General features: G+C 39.9%; 2 protein-coding genes across 6 annotated transcripts in view; one reads left to right on the top strand and one right to left on the bottom strand.

Annotated features, from left to right (window-relative positions):
* Nucleotides 1-152, bottom strand: part of FAM114A2 (family with sequence similarity 114 member A2) — a 34,450-nt gene extending 34,298 nt beyond the window's left edge. Inside the window, exon 1 of one of the 4 annotated variants that reach the window (XM_082725140.1) lies at nt 90-152. The gene's annotated coding sequence lies outside the window, so the exon portion shown is untranslated. Of the gene's footprint in view, nt 1-68 lie in introns of all 4 variants that reach the window. The other 3 variants (XM_082725144.1, XM_082725141.1, XM_082725145.1) reach the window with 3 other exon arrangements.
* On the top strand, nt 150-19,179 carry MFAP3 (microfibril associated protein 3). Of its 2 annotated transcripts, XM_082725147.1 has the most exons (4): nt 150-223; nt 1,313-1,486; nt 11,384-11,848; nt 14,841-19,179. In XM_082725147.1, exons 3-4 carry the CDS (start codon nt 11,554-11,556, stop codon nt 15,632-15,634), a joined length of 1,089 nt encoding a protein of 362 aa, XP_082581273.1. In that variant the 5' UTR covers nt 150-223; nt 1,313-1,486; nt 11,384-11,553; the 3' UTR covers nt 15,635-19,179. The 2 variants fall into 2 exon arrangements, with proteins under 2 accessions (XP_082581273.1, XP_082581274.1); XM_082725148.1 differs by lacking the exon at nt 1,313-1,486 and having other exon boundaries at nt 158-223.
* The last annotated feature ends 539 nt before the right edge of the window (nt 19,180-19,718 follow it).

Genomic DNA, 19,718 nt, shown 5'->3' with positions numbered 1-19,718 from the left:
CCTGGACCCGCAGGCCCCGAGTCCCGAGCCCCCGCACCTCCCCAGCCTCCTCGCAGGAAGCCCCGCACCTAGCCCACCGCCACCCTCACCGCCGCCACAGTCGCCGAGGAGCCGCTCCTAATGCCCCGGAAGTACTCCTTCCGTGCGAGGCGGTCCCGCCTACTCGAGCGCACTTCCGGGTCAAGCCCCCGCTCGGGCCAGAAGGAATTGAGCTGCCAGTCTGGTAAGTGGGGATTCTGTTGGGGTCGTGCGAGAACGTACTCGGGGTGCCAAGACATGGGTTTGAGCCGATGGGTCGGGGGCCAACATGAAGGGAGCTAGGATACCCCCGGCCGTTTTTGAAGGCCAGGCTTGAGGTGCAGTTCACCCATCGTCGGTTTCCTGAGCATCGGCTACTTGCTAGGCATTTCCCTGGGGGCCCGGGACACACCGGCTTACAAGCCGCCCCTGGCCCTGCTCCCAGGTACTTGACATTCTGGATCGCGGCAGACTGTAAACAAGTCAACAAGCAAACACTATTATCTGAAATAGTAGCTGAGGGAGGAGGGGGCGGGGAAGGCCTGAGTGGCTCAGTCGGTTAAGCCTGTGCGTTGGGCTCAGGTCGTGCAGCCCCACATCGGGCTCCCTGCTCAGCGGGGAACCTGCTTCTCCCTCTCTCTCTCTGCCCCTTCCCCCCTTGCTAGTGCTCGCTCATTCTCTCGCGCTCTTTCTCTCTGACAAATAAATAAAGCCTTTTTTAAAAAATAAAAAGAAACAATAAACAAAATAGCGGGGCGGGGGAGATGTTAGTGAGTACTTTAAAGAAAATTAAACAGCATAAAGTAATGGAACAAAGTGAGGGACTAATCCTTGGGAAAATCTTGAGGAGAGCATTCCAGGCAGAAGGAATAACCGGGCCTTAACAGTGGTAAGAAACTTAGCAAGGTCAAGGGAAAGAAAAAAGGCCACTAGTACTGGTGCAAAAAGAGGAAGGAGGATGAGACCAGAGGCTTCAATGGGCCAAATCTTGCAGTGTCTATGAGCAGGACAAGGAGCTGGACTTCTATTTGGAGAACAATGGGAAACCATTGAAGGTTTCTATGGGGAAGAGTGGTGTGCTCTTATTTATGATTTTAAGATTAAAACTGACCATCAGAAAGATGCATCTCTTAAGTTGTCTTTGAGCAATGAGAATGCATCAAACCTGGATTGAAAGCCAGAAAGAGACATTAGAGATACCTTCACTGTACAGTTGTGAAAAACTAAGTCCCAGAGAAGTAAAGGGATTGGTCTTTTTTTTTTCTTTTAAAGATTTTATTTATTTATTTGACAGAGAGACAGCGGGAGAAGGAATACAACCAGGAAGTGTGGGAGAGGGAGAAGCAGGCTTCCCTCCCAGCAGAGTGGCACTATTACAGGACCCCAGGACCACCACCCGAGCAGAAGGCAGATGCCTAACGACTGAGCCACACTGGTGCCCCAGGGATTTGGTATTTTAAGAACCCAGGTATGCCAACTCCATCTGTTGCCTTCAGGATTATCTTCTCAATGTTCATATGTAATAATTGTCACTTCCTAAAACCCTTCAGATAGTTTCCTTTGCTTTTCATGGTGCTTCTCCACACTTAAGGGCATCACTGTCATCTGGTAGCTTGTTAAAAATGCCTATTCAAAAAAAAAAACTGTATAATTATAAAATAGGTAGTTTCCTCTGGTATTCTGTGCTAATGGAACTTGCATAGAATTAGGGGCTTAAATATGGAATCTCTGGTAAGTCACTTAACTGTGTCTTAATCTTATATTTAAAATGCTGTTGATAATAATTATAGCAGCAGTTTTCAAACATTTTGGTCTCAGGATCTCATTACCCTTTTGAAACGTACTGAGAACACCAGGGAGTTAGTGCATGTTTCTTAGATCTATCAGTGTTTACCATTTTAGGTATCAAAACAACTTTCAAAAATTTACATATGATAATAAATTCATTATGTGTTAACATGGGTAGCATTTCTATGAAGAATATTTCCCAAAACAAAAATAATCATTAAGAATGGCATTGTTTGGGGCACATACGTGGCTCAGTCAGTTAAGAGTCTGACTCTTGATTTCAGCTCAGGTCATGATCTCAGCCCACTTCAGGCTCGGTGCTAGGCATGGCGTCGACTTAAGATTCTCTCCATTTCCTTCTGCCCTTCCCCAACCACCCCCCTCCCACTTTTTCTTTTTCTCTTTCTCTCCCCATCCCCCCTCCCTCCCCCCAAAATAAAAAAGATAAAGAATGACATTTTTATAAGTCTTTTTAATATCTGGTTTAATAGAAGATAGCTAGATTCTCATATCTCCTGCGTTCATTCTCTTGTGATAGCACTCATCCATAGCATCTGGAAGATTGCACCACATTGTGTGAGAATGAGAGTGTAAAGGAAAATAAGATTCTGGTATTATTATGAAAATTATTTTGAAAAAGTCTCAAAGACCCCAGGGGCCTCTGTACCACACTTTTAGAATCACTGGATTTCAATATTGTTAGGACAATCGAAGGAAATACGGGCTTGATTTGTAAGTCATTAAAACTATATGCACATTAAAAAGCCAATGCCCAGGCCTTTCCCTTAGAGATGCCACATCAGTAAGCCTACATGGGACCAAGAAATATTCATCTTTAACAAGCACCACAGTTTAATTTGGTATGTTTTCAAAAATTACAATTTGAGAAAGCCAGTTAAAGGTCATATTCACTCTAGAGTGTTTTCCCCACTGAAATTTTATACATAAAAGCTATATTTCCATATCTTCAAAAGTTTCCATTAACACTTTCCAGAGACTGACACTCTGGAAAATCAGCAAGAAGTTTGTGGCAAGTACCTTTCTAATGGCCAGGTTGATGAGCATCTGAATTCAAATTGTTTAATCCAGTCCTATGCCAAAGACTGAAAAAGTTTTTAGACTCTTGAATAAAGTGAAATTTGAGTTTGATACTCTAGAGAGGGTGGAATTTCCACAGGAAGATTTGTGGCGAGGAGCAGGAAGTTTCTAACAAAAGGGACAATTAGAACCAGAACTTAAAAGTAAAAAGTCATTTGGAGAGATTACAGTAAAACAAGTGTAGTTAAGGCTTTGAGCCATGACAGAAAACTGGGAAGATTGTAAGATTTAAGCAAAGAAGGGAATGATAATGATAATCAGCCTCTAGATGAAGAAACGGATCATAGCTAATTGGTGACAGGTGTAACTGAAGACTAAACTTCTAGATCCATTCCTTCCTTCAATTCAACAAGCAATTATTCTGCTCACAGACACCACTGGGCTTCCTCCGGCTATTTCTGTTCTACCAGTTGAACCTTCCTGGAAATTATGATGCCTGACCAAAATTTGAAGCTTATCTCTTGGGCAGTGGAAAATCAATAGATCCTTAAATCATAATGACTTTCTTGGATTTGTATTTAGGACCAGTTATTAGAGGAGTGGTGTTGAGGTATAGTTGGAGTTAGTGAGACCCATTTAGAAATTAGAAGAATAGTGTGGTGCGCAGGTAATGTAAAAGGACTGTGACTAGGGTAGGGACACGGTATGATTTAATTGAAAAGCATCTAGGAAGTAGAATAATAATAACAATAGCATGTATTTATAATGTACCCACATTAGTTCATCTAATGTTTGTAACTAGCCTATGAGGTCATTCCTGCTAATAACCTTATTCAGTAGATGTGCAAACTAAGGCCTCACAAACCCACGGCTTCATCCAGGAATAGGATCAGGCCCTTCGCTCCATGCTCCTGACCAAGAAGACTTGATGATCCTGTAACTTTGATCTTGTAAAACTAAGGAACTATATGTGTTGCTATCATCCAAGATATGTATATACTAGACAAATAGATCTGAAGGTGAGGATGAGAAGTTCTTTTTTAGTTATACTGAGTTTAATTTTTTAGACTATAGAGGGAAAAAAAGTGGGTAAGGAGATCATAAATCTAGACCCATTACATCCTATATCAAGTAGGTATTTTTATCATTTGCATTCAGTAGCTACAGTAAATGCATATGGCAAAAGGGTATAAGGCACAGTTATAGGAAATGATCCTGAGTTTAAAACAAAGCTCCAGTAAATACAGAAAAAGGTGTTTTTCAGAAAATATGTTGAAGTTTGAGCTCAGCACCCATATGCGAGATATGAAGTGTGTGATGGTTCTAAGATACTACTGGGAGTGTAAGGGCTATTTTAATTAGGAACTTTTCAGAAAATGATGCTCAAAATGGTGATGTCTTTTGGGGTATTACTAACCTTTTTATGGTTCAGATCTCTATAATAATGCTTGAGTATAATCAGAAGAGTTTTATGTTTGTTCTTTGCAAAGAATGGAGGAGTAGTAACAATCTGCTCTTCATTTGCTTTTTCTCCCCCTTGCCAAGTTGGAATGCCACTTTGGTCCATTTGTGTGCCAGCCATGAGGGATCTTCTCCATTTTCCAAGTATAACAGTGCAGGCAGAGAAAAGTAGATGAGCTGTAAATACAACCTAGAACACATTTAATTATGGGGAATAAAGCATTAATATCCCAGTATACTTGAAACCAGTACCATCTGGGTATCCGTGTTTTTCCCCACTTTGTATTATCCCACAACTATTTCTGCAAACAGCAGTTTCCTCAGCCAACTTAACATTGAGCCATGAGCACGGAAATCAGCTACATTACTTCCTTATTTACTTCTGTTGAGAATTGGAGCCGAATGGAAATATTTCTTCTCTCTAAAGTTGGCAGGAACAGCAACAAGGCAATCTGTTAGGGATGACAGCTTAGGGGCTTTTCTTTGTTCTTTGTTTCATTCTTTATTTTTCTTATGATATAGCCAATATTTAGAATGGTTCTATCGGGTAAAATCATCTACATTTCTGATTATTCATGATCCTAGAAGAGCTTGTGTTTTATTGTACGTAAAAGATGAAAAAGGAGTTGGATTAAATTTGAATATCACTTTTCTGTTATTCTTATTAATGCTGAAGAAAGGTAATAAAACATTCTACCAAGTAACTTCACCCACAAGTTTAGCATAGCCCTTTTTAACTGTTTATAAGGTCGCACTTTGATTTTCCTTTTTGAACTCCTTCCTTTTAGCCTCAGATGTCAGCTGCAGCATTAAGAAATAGCTGTCTCAGTTGGTAGAGCTCACAGCTGTTGATCTCAGGGTCATGAGTTCAAGCTCCACATTGAACGTGGAGCCTACTTTAAAAAAAAAAAAATTAGGAGACATGATACTATTATGGAAAGCCCCAAAACTAGTGTGTAAATTCCTGTGGTATGAAACAGTATCCTAATACCTTGGGCATCCCTTGCAGCACTCATTACTTCATCTTCAGCATGATGGGCCCCTGATTTAGCTGAGCTGTTTGGAAATTATTACACCAGCTTGAACAGAATGGATATAGTCAATGTAATTTTTGTTGAAAGTAGCAAACTGATCCTGACACAAGGAAATTTAGGAAGACTAGGAAGACCTATTCTGATTCCAAGGGTGATTTGTTCCTTCACTCAGTTTTCTGTCACGTTGTCACCTTCTCGGACCCATACCTTCACCACTGTTTTCTCTCCCAGTTGCTTACCAGTCTCTTATTTGCAAGTGGATTGTGTTTCAGGAGCTCAGACTAGAAGTCTTTTGTGTTTGGGATGTCCATGGTATGAGTACAAAGTGCCCAGGCTGAGCCTTCCTTTTATTGACTGGAGGATAATATAAGACCTGTTGTCCTTCTGGCATAAAATCAGTGTACCAGGCTACTTCTGCCACCTTTGACCTAAGAGCAGTTTAAAAGTGTTCATAGTATTTTTCTAAACCCTGTCTTGTAGACTCCTTTAAACTTCTAGTAGAGGCAAATGGTTGTGTCTCTACAGAATAGGAACCGCAAATCTTGACCCCTTGGGTAGTTTGTGCACCGCACTCTGGTGGGTAAGGAGGAGAGGAAGTGGAAATCCAGGATGAGGATTGCCTGGTAGTAACAGCCACAATTTAGTCACTTTTGCAAACCTAATCTTTTTCTCCTACCTAACCATTATTCCATTTCCTTTCTTGTTTTTACATTGTCTTAATTTTTGTGGTTTTAATTTTTAATGAAATTGTATAAAGATGTTTATTTCTTTAAAAAAAAAAAAAAAGAAAGAAAGAAAAGTCATATTGGAGGGAGGAAGTAGAATTCTATGAAGAGCCAGAGCAGCACTTTAGTGAGTCTCTCTCTCCTCCCCTCTGCTCCCCTCCCACTCCCTCCTTCTACTTTCCATTCCCCTCTCTTCTTTTCACCCTCTCTTTCCCTTCTGCATCCCTGTGGTCCCATGTCTCTGCTTCTCTTTATATGTGGCCCGAACCTGACCGCCTCAGCTCCTTCTCTTTCTCAAATGGCCCTAACCCACTGTGTCGCAAATCCAAATTACAATAGCAAAGCTTCTGATTAGTTCAGTTGGCAAAAGGTTGACTTCCTCCTGGGCCCCAGAACATAGAGGTAGATCTCAAAAAAGGGAAAGGTAAGTTAGGCACATCACAACAAAGATTATTTACCATGAACTCAGAATTCACACAAACAATGTAATATATCATGGTTGGACTCCCTACTTCAGTTTACAGTGCCTGTTTGATCCATATTATTACTTATTTGCAATGAGCAAAAGAAGAATATAAAATTTTAAATTACAGATTGAAATTAATAATTTCTCCCCTCAAAGATTTTTAAATGGTTGCATAGTATTCTCAGTAGAGTTGTTCTGTTTATCGTAAATAATGGTTTTATTGTCAGATGTAGCTTTTTAAAGTGTCTAAAAGGACAATCAACAATAATAAGTAAAGGTTATTCAGTGATTACTGCTGCCAGACCCTGTGTTTTATACAGTTTCCTTCAAATCTCACAACAGTCCTATAGAACAGGCACTATTATTTGCCCTATTTTAAAGATGAGGGGACTGAGGCACAGGAAGATTAAGTCATTTATAAAAGTTGCAAGGCTGATTAAAGTCCATCAGATTCAAATCCAGGAAATCTGGCTCTAAGGATTGTACCTTGAACTTCTCTGCTACCCTGCCTTTCTCAGAGGCCTACAATTCCCCTGATCCAGAGTAATCTAAGTCCAGAATGGAATGTGAGTGATAGTTCTCTCTTCTTGGAAGTGTTCAGACAGTCTGCAGTGCTATTGGAGAGGAAATAAGGAAGTATAGATAGTCAGAGTCTCTGGGTGCCAATCCATGGACCCTCGGCCTCAGAATCATCCAAGGAGCTAATTAACACCATAAATTCCGAAGTCCAAGTCCGGAGATTCTTATTCACTAGGGCTAGTGTGGATCACAGGAATGTATATTTTTAACAAGCTCCCTGGGTATTAGTAGTCAACCTGGGCTTGGTAATCATTTATCCCCACTATTATTTTCTAGGACAAGTTGGTGAATGAAGATTTTGGGAGTTGGGGTTGACTCAAGGACTGCCTTTCGGCATTATGCCTCTAAAGTTCTCTGGAGATCGTTAGCATTGGCTGTCCCAATATAATAAGCACTAGTAAATGCATGTCAGTTTGAATAATTATAATCCCTACTGCATAACATTCTTCACTTTACAAAGGTATATCACATGCTTTATCAGATTTAAACTAATTTCCATGAGTAAATATTTATTGAACATGTGCTAGTTTTGAAGTATAGCAACAAAAAATATAGCCCCTATGCTTTAGGAACTCCTAGGTGAGATGGGGTGGACCTCCGAGCAGTACGGAGCAGCACATCCCAGAGCCAGTGAGTAGTGTAATGGTGACAGCTACCGGAAGTGTGGGGAAAAGGCAGCCAGCATCCAGGTATCCTCTGGACCGCGTGGGAGGGAGAGCCAGGACTTGAGAGGAGACTCTGGGAAGCTGTACGAGGGAATTCCACACAGCAGCAACATTGCCAGGACCCCACTTGCCCCACAGCTCTCTCATATGGAGGCTGTTTATTCTTCCAAAGCTCCTGCATCTCAGCAGGGAGAGAAAGTCCATTTTTTCTATTTCCGATGTCTTCTCTAGCTGCCTTGATCTTGGTGGGCATTCCCATTCCGACTCTTGAGCCTCCACATTCTTTGACCTCTTCTTGTTGCACAGCTATCTCCTTCACTCACTTCTGCCTCCCACTCCACTTCCAAAGTCCACCTCCAGATGTGCTGTTGGCCCAGACTGCTCCCCTCCAGATGCGGAATCATTCCCAGCGCTCTGGCCACCCCTTCTCATTACCAGACTTGTAGCTTTTTTTTCCTGAACACCTCCTAACCAGTAATATCTCTGCTTTTTCCTCTGTCCCCTTACTAGGACACTTCTCTTCCATTCTCGATTCCTATTTATCCCTCAAGTACTGTTGCAACTTCACTTTCTCAAGGCGGCTGTCTGTGACACAGGCTGCTCCCGATATTTAGCACTACCGTAGTGTCCTGTACTTTACTTCAGGCAGCAGTTACCATATTTTGCATGTGTTTTTAGTTAGTGTCTGTGTCCTCTGCCAGACTTAGCTCCATGAAGGCAGAGACCGTGTCCTCATACAGTAGGTTGGCAGATAGAAAGTGCTCAGTATAGTATAAATGAAAATGTATAACTGCTAGTCTAAAATTGTTGTTCTGGGGCTGCTGGGTGGCTCAGTAAGTTAAGCATCCAAGTTTTGTGTTTTTTTTTAGATTTTTTTAAATTTATTTGACAGAGATCACAAGTAGGCAGAGAGGCAGGTAGAGAGAGAGAGAGAAGGAAGCAGGCTCCCTGCTGAGCAGAGAGCCCGATGCGGGGCTCGATCCCAGGACCCTGGGATCACGACCTGAGCCCAAGGCAGAGGCTTTAACCCACTGAGCCACCCAGGCGCCCCAAGCGTCCAGGTCTTGATTTCGGCTCAGGTCATGATCTCAGGGTCCTAAGATTGAGCCCTGCTTAGGGCTTCCAGCTGAGTGTGGAGCCTGCTTGAGATTCTTTCTCCCTCTCCCTCTGCGCCTTCCCTGCTCACGTGCACACTCCCTCTCTGAAATGAAATGAATTGAAATAATAAAACTGTGGTCAAAACCACAGTTTTGAAGTAGAGCAACAGTATAGTTGCACTTCCCTACCTATTCCACCACTGGAATACTATACTATTCCAGTGGTGCAATAGGTAGGGAAGAAGAGGATGATGGGGTAGGTTAAGAAATGAGGTGGTATGGGGCGCCTGGGTGGCTCAGTGGGTTAAAGCCTCTGCCTTCGGCTCAGGTCATGATCCCAGAGTCCTGGAATCGAGCCCCGCATCGGGCTCTCTGCTCAGCAGGGAGTCTGCTTCCTTCTCTCTCTCTCTGCCTGCCTCTCTGCCTACTTGTGATCTCTGTCTGTCAAATAAATAAATAAAATCTTAAAAAAAAAAAAGAAAAAGAAATGAGGTAGTATTAGAATAAAGTAGAGTTGTGGGTGGTTTATTTGTTTTATTTTTGTTTTCCTGACAGAGAGGAGGCCCCCAGCTCAGAGCCTTTAGCAGACAGCAGTTAATGACATTGCTTTGTTTTCATCGTATTTCTGTGTACAGTTACTTATATTTACAGATGTAATATAGACTTCCCTTTTGAAATAAATGTATTAAAGTAAAATAATGAGTTGACTTAATAAAAAGCAACAACAACAAAAAAAATCATGCCAATAGAAGAAATGAATGAAACTGGGAAAATGCTGACTTGGATACAGCTACAGGATACAGCTACAGGAACTCATTATCGAAATTCTAGGGAAGAGCACTTTTCAGCACGGTCATGTCCTCTCACACTTGGGAAGCAGCAGTCTAGAATAAAGGACAAAAGTTTTGTCCACCAACTATACATATTGTACTGAAAAAGAACTTAGGAGTTTATATGTGTCAAGCTCCAAGCATGGTGCCTGGCTTATGGCAGTCATTTATTTACTAAGTTTTCTTTCCATTGTTTCCACTCGCCACTCTGGCCCAATAGAGGCCAGGATTCCCTACTAACATACAGTATAATTAAAAGGAGCAAGTCACTGTAAAGGGAATGAGTTAGATCATTTCTGAAATCCCCGCCAATGCCCAAGTTCTTTGTTTCCTTTAGTGTCATTTTAGTTGGGTTTGGGGAGGAAATAGAAATAAACACATGTGTTCAATCAACTATGTATAACAAAGTCTGAAGTCTTTTGTTTATTCTAAATAGTCCACTCTTTTATTTTAAAGATATAGCAAGATAAAGAAGATTATTATTATCATTCAACCATCCTTTCAAGGGCTAATGAAAATTAAATGACATTTACAGCTTACTGTGATTCAGACTTTGAGGGATTTAATGGCTAAATACAATGATCCACTGCTTTTTATGTTCTGTGATCAAGCAGCCTTCATGTAAGTACAAAGGCGAGTCATTTCCAAAACTAATTATTTGGGGCCATTATAGGAAATAAAGCTAGGCATTTCATCCTATCTTTTACAGAAATAGAACTTGAAATTTTTCTTTGAGAGTCAGTGATTTAAAAGAGGAATCAAATTACCAGGAAGATGATCATAATCACATAAACTCTTATGCTGGGATATTTTGTTCTTTTTTCGTGGTATTTTATCTGTCTGGCACTCTTTCCCTGTGGTTTATATTTGCATTTCTACCAACTAGACATAGAAGATGTCAGTTCCTCCCTGGGCTGATTTTGCAGACTTTGAGCTAAAATTTGGTGTTCTCACAAACTTAAAAATACTGTATTTTGTCTCTTGATACTGAAGAAAGTGTTAATGGAAAATGCTTTTGTCCAACAGCCTTCTTCAAGAGGGCGGTTCTAAAGCCTCAGAAGTCAATAACTGTTCATGTGTATATAGTAGTGCAGTTTTCTTTCTGATAATAAGACAAACAGAAAACTACCTCAAGCATCCATGCATTATTTAAAGCTAATACATTATATACTTGGATTGCTCAAATTTTGAGCTCCGTGGTTATGATCATGATGTATCAGTTGATTTACATTATTGACATAATAACAGATGGTAATGGTGCAGGTTGAAATAAAAGATCGTTAAGCTAAATATTTTAGCCTTCATTGAATCCCTGTTGCATAAGATTTGTCAGAATAAAATAGAATCATAGTCTTTCAGAACTAGAAGAGTCTTTAGAGAGGTCTCATCTAGTCTCTCATTTGACAGATGAGAAAACGGCCAAGGGAGAATGCTACTTGCCAAGGTCTTAAAACTTGTTAGTAGCACAGCTGGGAGAATCTAGGTCTGTCTGCTGTTTCCTAATTCAGTGCTCTTTCTACTTTCTCTTTGTGAGATTTTTAGGTGGCGTTCTTTTTCTTTTGCTCCCTGATGTCAGCACCAATTATTCTAATCAATTTCACATCTATTCATTTCTAGAACATAAAACTTTCACCCCATTATGAGTCTTTGTTGGTTAAACTTTATATCTGGCTTTCTTTTAGGTTGGTCTCCACTCACATCTTTTAATCTTGAAGATTTCAGAATACGCCTGAATCTCCCACTTTTTTGGAAAACTCCCAGTATCAAGCAATAAATTACCCACCGTGCTCCTGTTATAGAATACAAGCTTTTGAGTTCTCCAAACCTAAACAAAATTTCCTCCCATTTTTCCATGAAGCCACATTGTTATCTGTTCACTTTAGTGTTGAGTGTTACTTTCCCAGCAGCTTTTGTTTTGGAAGATGTAAGCTTCAACCAAATAGCCCCCCAGGGAACAAATCATAGTTCCTTCAATTCATCATTTCCTCCAAGCTTTGAGCTCTCAGCAGGTTCCCACTCAGGGGATGATGTCATCATAGCCAAAGAGGGAACTAGTGTTTCACTCGAGTGTCTTCTCACAGTCAACCACTATGAAGATGTCCATTGGTACAACTCAAAAGGACAGCAGCTGGATGGCAGAGGCAGAGGTAACTATGCCAGGGTATAATTAATCAAGGTTACTCGTTTCCTATTACTTCTCTCTCCTTGGTTTGATGGCATATGCAACAAGGAATCTCAATGATGATGTGCCAGAGGATGGTTAAAAATTTTGAAAAGCCTGGAATGTTATAACTATGAGAAAAAGCAAAATAATTATAATTACTTAACCAGAAGAAGAAAGAAATAGAATAGTTATAAATTTAAAAGGTGTTCACATGATGACAGGAAGCTATTGTCTCTCATGCTGGTGAGCTGGTTTCCTTCTTCATTGAAGGTAGACTCTGTCAGGACTGCTGCAGACAGCTGTGCAGGCTGTGTACTGCACAACCCCATTCACCTAGGCTATAATGTGAATGGCCCTTTGTGAACACAGGAGGAAGGCTGACATACAGTGTGATGGCCCTTTGTGAACACAGGAGGAAGGGTTGTGGCTAGACTTAAGTAAATTTCTCATAAATTTTAAAATTTTGTTTGGAAATGAGTCACTAAAAATTTTAGAGGAAATCCAGGATGTGTTTTGTTTTGTTTTTCCCCAGGATGGTTTTTAAAAGATTTTATCTCTGTGCATAAAACTTTAAGTCCATCTGAGAATTAGAAGGGCACAGAGAAGGAGCTCTTTAAACGCTTCCAGCACAATTTTTTTTTTCTATGCTATACCTTAATTAACTTGAAACAGGAGAGCTTCTCTTATACCTTTGCCTCTCAGTCTTAAAAATCACCCAAACATAATAATGCACCAAGGTCTCCTTTTTGACAGGCCTTTATTTGATTTTGCTGTTTGTGAACCTGTGAACACATCCTAATCAGAACATTATTTCCATAACTAATATTCTGCTAGAAAACTTTAAAGACTACTTGTATTAAAGTACCTCAAAAAGAAATCACCGTGAAAAATCAATGGGATAAAGATTCAATTCTGGTATACTCCTAAGCTACACTTTCAGGAAAGGCCCTTCTTGCCCTTTTTGCTAGAAAGATAGTCTAACCTCTTAGAATACAAAGCATATTTTGTTATTCATATTAGAATGGAAAACAGAAAAGGAGACAGATGGTGTTTTCTTCTAAAGTATATGCTAAACGTTTTAACTTTGTATAAACTGAGTTAACTGGCCACCAGGGGTTTTAAGAGTTTAAGTTGTTAGAACAGAATATTTTTAATCAGCTTCTTAAGAATATGGATCTTTTGAGTCAGAATCTCTAGAGTAGTGCCCAGAATATTTATTTTGAATGTGACTTGGGGTTTCACATTTGGACTCAATGATCTCAATTCTTACTTCCTTTGGGCTCTAGGATCCTGACCAAACATATCTGAGATTTGAATTATTTAGTCGGTGTGATCATTACAGACTGACCACATCAACAAAGCCTTGGTTAGGATGAGACCAACCAAGTGGAATGGCAGTTTCATCTTCCTTTTTGCCTTTAATTTGAAAACCACTAACATCTATCAATGATGCTTTCAGTAGCAGCTCTAGTAAACTGCATTAAATTTTATGAATCTCCAGTGAGAGGAGTTTAAAGAGCCTGTCAGTCTAGTATAAGGTTCATAAATCTTGAGCTATTAGCAGCAAGTAAGCTAGAGAGTTTACATTGCGGTGGTAGTACAGTGGTTGATGAATGGAGTGTATGTACTTCATCATACCTTGGATTCATAGGAAAGCCTTTCCGTAGCTCCAAATTCATAGAACAGAAGCTTGTGGAATAATGAATATATTCCATAACTATATATTTTCCTCTTTGTTTTTACATTAGTGAAGAGATGGCTCTTAAATGTAACTATAGAATTCAGATAAATTTTGATGACAGTAAAAATGGACACAATCCAGAATGCTTATTCATGGGTGTACCATTAAAATTATCCAGAACCATAGAATCTCAGGGATGAAAGAGATCTTGAAGATTTCTTAACTTCAGCTTCTTAAGATTAGGTGCTCAGGTGGTGCTTAACAAGCAGTCCCCCAGCTTCCTCCAGGACAACACCTCTAGTCATTGGGACTCTGCCTGTATCCCAGGTTAGCCTGTCCATCCCATCTTTGAATGACTTTTGTAGTTAAAGTACAGGATTGACTGAGAATTGACCACAAACAGAATTGCGTGGGCAGAGCCAAGTTACTAAAGGGTGTTGAATCAAGGTGGGTAGTGCGTAGGCTTTGCTTTTCATACTCTTGTGTACATGTTCCCTGAGTGCAGGTACCTTTGTATAAGGAAGACAGGCAGCATGTCTTAGTTTTAAAACAGAACCCAGAGATCCTTTAGGCATCTTAAGGGCAACTTTATTCTCTTTGCCGGGCAGCTTGTTTGCCCTGACTTGTGACACATACCTTTTGGCTTGTGCTTTAGTTACTCTTGCCAGAAAATCAATATAACATCAACAAACCTTTTCTAAGAAAACAAATTAAATGTGCAACCCATGCATGATGAACCAGTTAGTAGTTGAACTAAATTCAACTAAATTGGTAGGGTTGTTTGTTTTGTTTTGTTCATTTTTGTCTCTTGTTATCAAAAGTAAACAAATACAGTTAAATAAGAAAACATAAATCACTCAACCCATTACCCCAGAAAAAACCCTTATTTGGTATTTCTAAGGCATTTCCTTCTAAGATATGAAAATTTATAGGTCAGAGTTGTAGTGTGTACACACACACACACAAATACACACACTTTTTTTTTTTTAAAGATTGGCCACATAGCATCATATAGACATACCTATCTCCCTGAAAAGCTTGTTATGTCTAGCCATGAAATGTAGCTATGGTTCATGTCAGAGAAGAATATTTCCTTTTAACGTCCAGACTGTTTAAATTCCTACTCTGGACATAAAAGTCTGCCCTTTCTTCCATGATGCAAACAAGTAGAAGAAGCTAAGAGATGAGTTAAAGTACACTCCTGAAGAGGTGGCAAATTTACAGTAAGGCAGTTGGCTTATTCAGTAATAGTATTCTTTATGCTGTAATTTTTTTATTTCTGTTGGGTTATCAGGTGGAAAATGGTTGGTTTCTGATAACTTCCTGAATATCACCAGTGTGGTCTTTGATGACCGAGGGCTCTATACATGTTTCGTCACGTCTCCAATTCGTGCCTCCTACTCTGTCACCCTGCGTGTTATCTTCACCTCGGGAGACATGAGTGTCTACTACATGATTGTGTGCCTGATTGCCTTTACAATCACCCTCATCTTGAATGTCACACGGCTCTGCATGATGAGCAGCCATCTTCGTAAGACCGAGAAGGCTATCAATGAATTCTTCAGGACTGAAGGAGCTGAGAAGCTTCAGAAGGCTTTTGAGATCGCAAAGCGCATCCCCATCATCACCTCAGCCAAAACTCTGGAGCTCGCCAAAGTCACACAGTTTAAGACCATGGAGTTTGCCCGTTACATTGAAGAACTGGCCAGAAGCGTCCCTCTTCCACCCCTTATTCTAAACTGTCGGGCCTTCGTTGAGGAGATGTTTGAGGCTGTGCGAATGGATGACCCTGATGACATGGGAGAAAGAATTAAAGAGAGACCTGCCTTAAATGCTCAAGGTGGCATCTATGTCATTAACCCGGGGATGGGCCGGAGTAATTCACCAGGAGGAGATTCGGATGATGGTTCTCTGAATGAACAAGGCCAGGAGATAGCAGTTCAGGTTTCTGTCCACCTTCAGTCGGAAACCAAAAGTATTGATACAGATTCTCAAGACAGCAATCATTTCAGCCCACCTGATGACATAGGATCTGCTGAATCAAACTCTTACTCCAAAGATGGGACATATGAAAGCCATCAGTTGTGAGCTCTGCCAGTACCTACAAAAACAGCTCTCACAAAAGGAACCTGTTTCATGCAGGAAATAACATCTTTACCAAAAGATAACTGGGGTTTCCCCCTCATTAATATTAAGCACATCAGAATGTGAATTATTGCCAAAATCTTTGTAAAAATTCAGTGTTTTTCATATCTGATATTTCTCAGTCATTTTCCTCGAGCTTGATTAAATGACAATAAGATTTAAAGAAGCTTGAGAGAGAAACATAATGAACAAAGTACCACACTAACAGTTCCATGGCTTCTCTTCTGGTCATGGTTCTTCCAGTGCTTAGGGCTGCCACTTACCTGGAGGCCTCAGTTTTCCCACCAGTAAGATAAGGGATTTGCATTAGATGATAAGTCATTTCTAGCCCTGTAACTTCTTACCTGTCCCCGTTAAACGCCAGAATCATCAGCACATCTTGAAGTAAATCCTTTCTTAGGCTTTAAGTCCCTTCTTATGGAAAGGATCAAGCTGAGACTTTATTTTGTGATATATGCCATAGTGCATAGAGGTATGCGTGGTTTTCAGATGTTTTGCCATGTGGAGTGTGCAATTATATGTGCTAGGGTGGGTCTCTTTAGTGTAGCCAGTGTCTGTGTTGTTACACAGTTAATCAGGGAGCTAACTGCTCATTAATAAACTATTTTCCATGAATAAACTGGTCCTTTGGGGGGATATATCATGTCTTTTTAACTTACTGAAGTACCATTTAGTTCATTGAACTGGCATTGATTTCCCAACTGATCTCCAAAAGTGAGCAGTTTGTTCTTAAGGAATAATGTCTTCAGTGCTTCAAGAATAAGAAACAATGTCAAATCATCTATCTCTGGCAAATCATGGATTTTTGACATTTCTGTTAATAGAATTTCTCAGGCTTTCCGTTTTTGAAAGTACTGGACTTCATAAGAGGTTTCTGTATTTGGGATCCTATTCCAGGGGGAAAACTCAGAGCTGGGTTCATCTTTAGACTTCTGTCAATATTCTTGGCCTCCTTGATCGTTAATATGGTGCTAAAGGCTGCATGCCTCATTAACTGGTTTATTTTGTTTATATTTTGTTGTTAAGGTTTTTATTTCTGTGTACTTCAGATATAGAATTCTGAGCTAGGGCTGCTTTTGTGGTCTCTCTTAAACGCACTAACCTGAACTGAGATTAGGTAATGGTGTGTGGTATATATGAATATATTAAATATATAGGCATAGAGATAGGTACCAGTACATAGGTTTATATTCACACACAAATGTTCTAGATATAGAGAGGGAGAAAAATTATGGATGATGCCACCTGAGTCAACTATGAATAATGAACACTTAAGACAGTATTTCTTGCCTGGCTGAGGCCTGATGTATAATAGAATTGTAAATATTCTTCAAAATAATTTCTTCAGCTACAGGAAGCTTGGTGTCATATGATTTTTAAGAAGTTGGCAGTGGAGCTCCATTTGGTGCTTGATGTTTCTTCATTTGGCTTTTGATTATTGAAGCCTTACTTGAACTAGAGGTTCCTGAGGGAAATGCTCAGAAGTGGTTTTATGAGGATTATAATTTAAGGTTTCAAATAGAGGAAGGCAAGGAAATAGAGAACGTAACCAGGCAGAGCTCACACCTCCCTTTGTCCAGGCTTATCGCAAGTAATACATCTCTTCTGGAGAGCATGAATGAATCAGTGTGCAGTTTTATCAGATGGCATTATGGATAAAGATGATAATGCTGCCTTTTCTGTCTCTCAGGCTGTTTCCATGGAAACCTCCAGAGCCAAACAAAAGCTACCAATCATTTAACCAAAGCTTGCCTTGGCTCGTAGACCTGTGTGTCTTTAAGGAATAATGTTTTCATACGGTTAGCTATGAGAGCAAGGGCTCTTCACCATACCCTAGATTACAGAACACTTTTTCTCTTCCCAGGCTGTTTCTCTTAAAAAATTAAAAATGCTAAAAATCTCTTGTCTGAGGTCTGTTCCCTGACGATCCCTCAGATCTTTAGATAGTAGTTCCAACCCTGTCCCAGTGTAGTGAGTTCGGGGTCATTTCTTGGAATATAGCTTCTCACATTAAAGAAAATGGATTTATCCCACATTCTCACAATGGACATGAGTGTTTGGAACCTTAGGTAAACATATTGAAAGGTCAGAGTCCTTGGAAATGGGATTTCAGAAAAATAGAAGAACTAATGAAAAAAATCTAAGCTTGCATGATACTGTGTAACTATAGGCTACTCCAGTGTGTCCTGGTTGAATTACTTCAGAAACATAATGGTGACTTAATTTGGAGGCCAAAATAACTGGATTATTTTTAATTTTCCAGTTTAGGGTGCCACTGATAAAGAATTACAGTAGTCAAAATTTAATTGGAGATGGTGTTACTTTCTGAAACTAGTTTCCAAGAGGAAGAAAACCACACGTTATTATTTTCTGTATCTAATCAAATACTTTTCATATATAATTAATAGTTTCATGTTATCGTTTTTATAAAATCCTTAACCTTTTGAACTTAACCTACAGTCTAAAAGTCTTTTGACAATAACTGTGGTGTAATTAATCTTCTGTTTCACTGGGTTTTATAGTTAGTAAAAATGCCTTTACTCAGCAAATGTGTTTCAATAGTCCTGTCATCTCATTTATAAATTTTGTATTGTAACTTAATGAGCCTTATTGTCCTTATGAAATGAAATGGTGGCTTTGTGAAATAAATTTACCAAAAATACATATGTAAACATTTTTATAGATTTCCTTGCCAGCTCATACCAGGACAGGCATCTTTTGAGCTAATACCTGACTTGAGTTTTAGGTAGTTTAATAAGCCTATCCTCAAAGTCGCATCTGTTCTGATAGTTAAATTCTTGATTCAGGACCAATGAGCATTTGTGTTTCTCCTAACTACCCTGGTATAAATACCTTAGGAGTTGCTGATCTGAAATAGTTGTGAGAAGGTTCCTGGCTTCTTTGCCTCACTTGACATGCATTTTGAAGTCAAAGCACGCTGCTTTCAATTTGGTCCTCCAGCCTCATGAACCCCTTGGTGCATTCCTCTCCACATCCTGCATGTAGTTTTACCCCAGATCAGACTCTGTCTCCCGGGTCCCAGAATAGCATGGGAGCAGGGCATGCTTGTTTTCCAGAGCACAGCCAGTCATGGGTGCTAGCCCTGTCTCCACACACCAGCACTTACAACACAAGTATGTATCTCCGGAGTCATCGGTAAGAGAACACAACCTTGTCTTATCTAGCCCAGGAATTTTGAAAATGCTCAGCTTTATACATAAACTCCTAGGTTCTCAACACATTTCATAAAAGTGAGTGTTATTTGGTATGGTTCAGGTGACATTTAAATGGTCACCATTCTAATGAACACTTTCATTATGATTTTGTCCTTTCTTTTAAAAAAAAGTCATGCTTGAATATATTTATCGAATGTTCAGTGGACTATTACTTCATTTGTCTGAAATCTACTGAGTATATATTCATTTCTATGTGTGATGGAATTTTATGTTAACGATTTCAAACAGGAGTAAATTTGAATTCAACTTGGATTCTTCCCTGGCTGCGCATTTTTATTTTGTAGATAATTAGCGAGCATCCGTATGTTTTTGGTGCTATGGGCCGTACTGAGATGGATGTCTTGCCCACAGTTACCATGAGGAGGCAGTAAGCAGGCCCAAGTGCATCAGGTTTTCACTTCTGAGGTAGAGCATTCCTGGCAAAGGCCTAAAGAGGATTTAGCACATGTTTTGGAAAAAACAATTAGTATATAAAGTCTGATGAGATTTGGCATGTAGGAGGGGTACCTGAGGTATGAGCAAAGGCCGGCAGTGCCATGGGAGTGAAGGGCGATGATGGAAAAGCACAGGAACTCAGGAGACAGGCAAAGGGAACAGGTAACGCTACAACTCATCACCTAAAAACCACGGATCTTTCATTCTTAGAATGAAAACCTAGTTTCTTTGTCCCTATGGCAAAAGATCACTGGACTTTGGAGTCGCGATTCCACCGCTAGCCATGTATAAATGTGACTTGGCCTCTTTGGACTTGAGAATGGAGGTGATGATACCTACCTCACAAAATTAACATG

Source organism: Mustela nivalis, assembly GCF_964662115.1.
Source record: "Mustela nivalis genome assembly, chromosome: 3".
NCBI lineage: Eukaryota > Metazoa > Chordata > Mammalia > Carnivora > Mustelidae > Mustela > Mustela nivalis.
The sequence above is the reverse complement of the archived record's forward strand: the minus strand, read 5'-3'. Positions and strand labels throughout refer to the sequence as shown.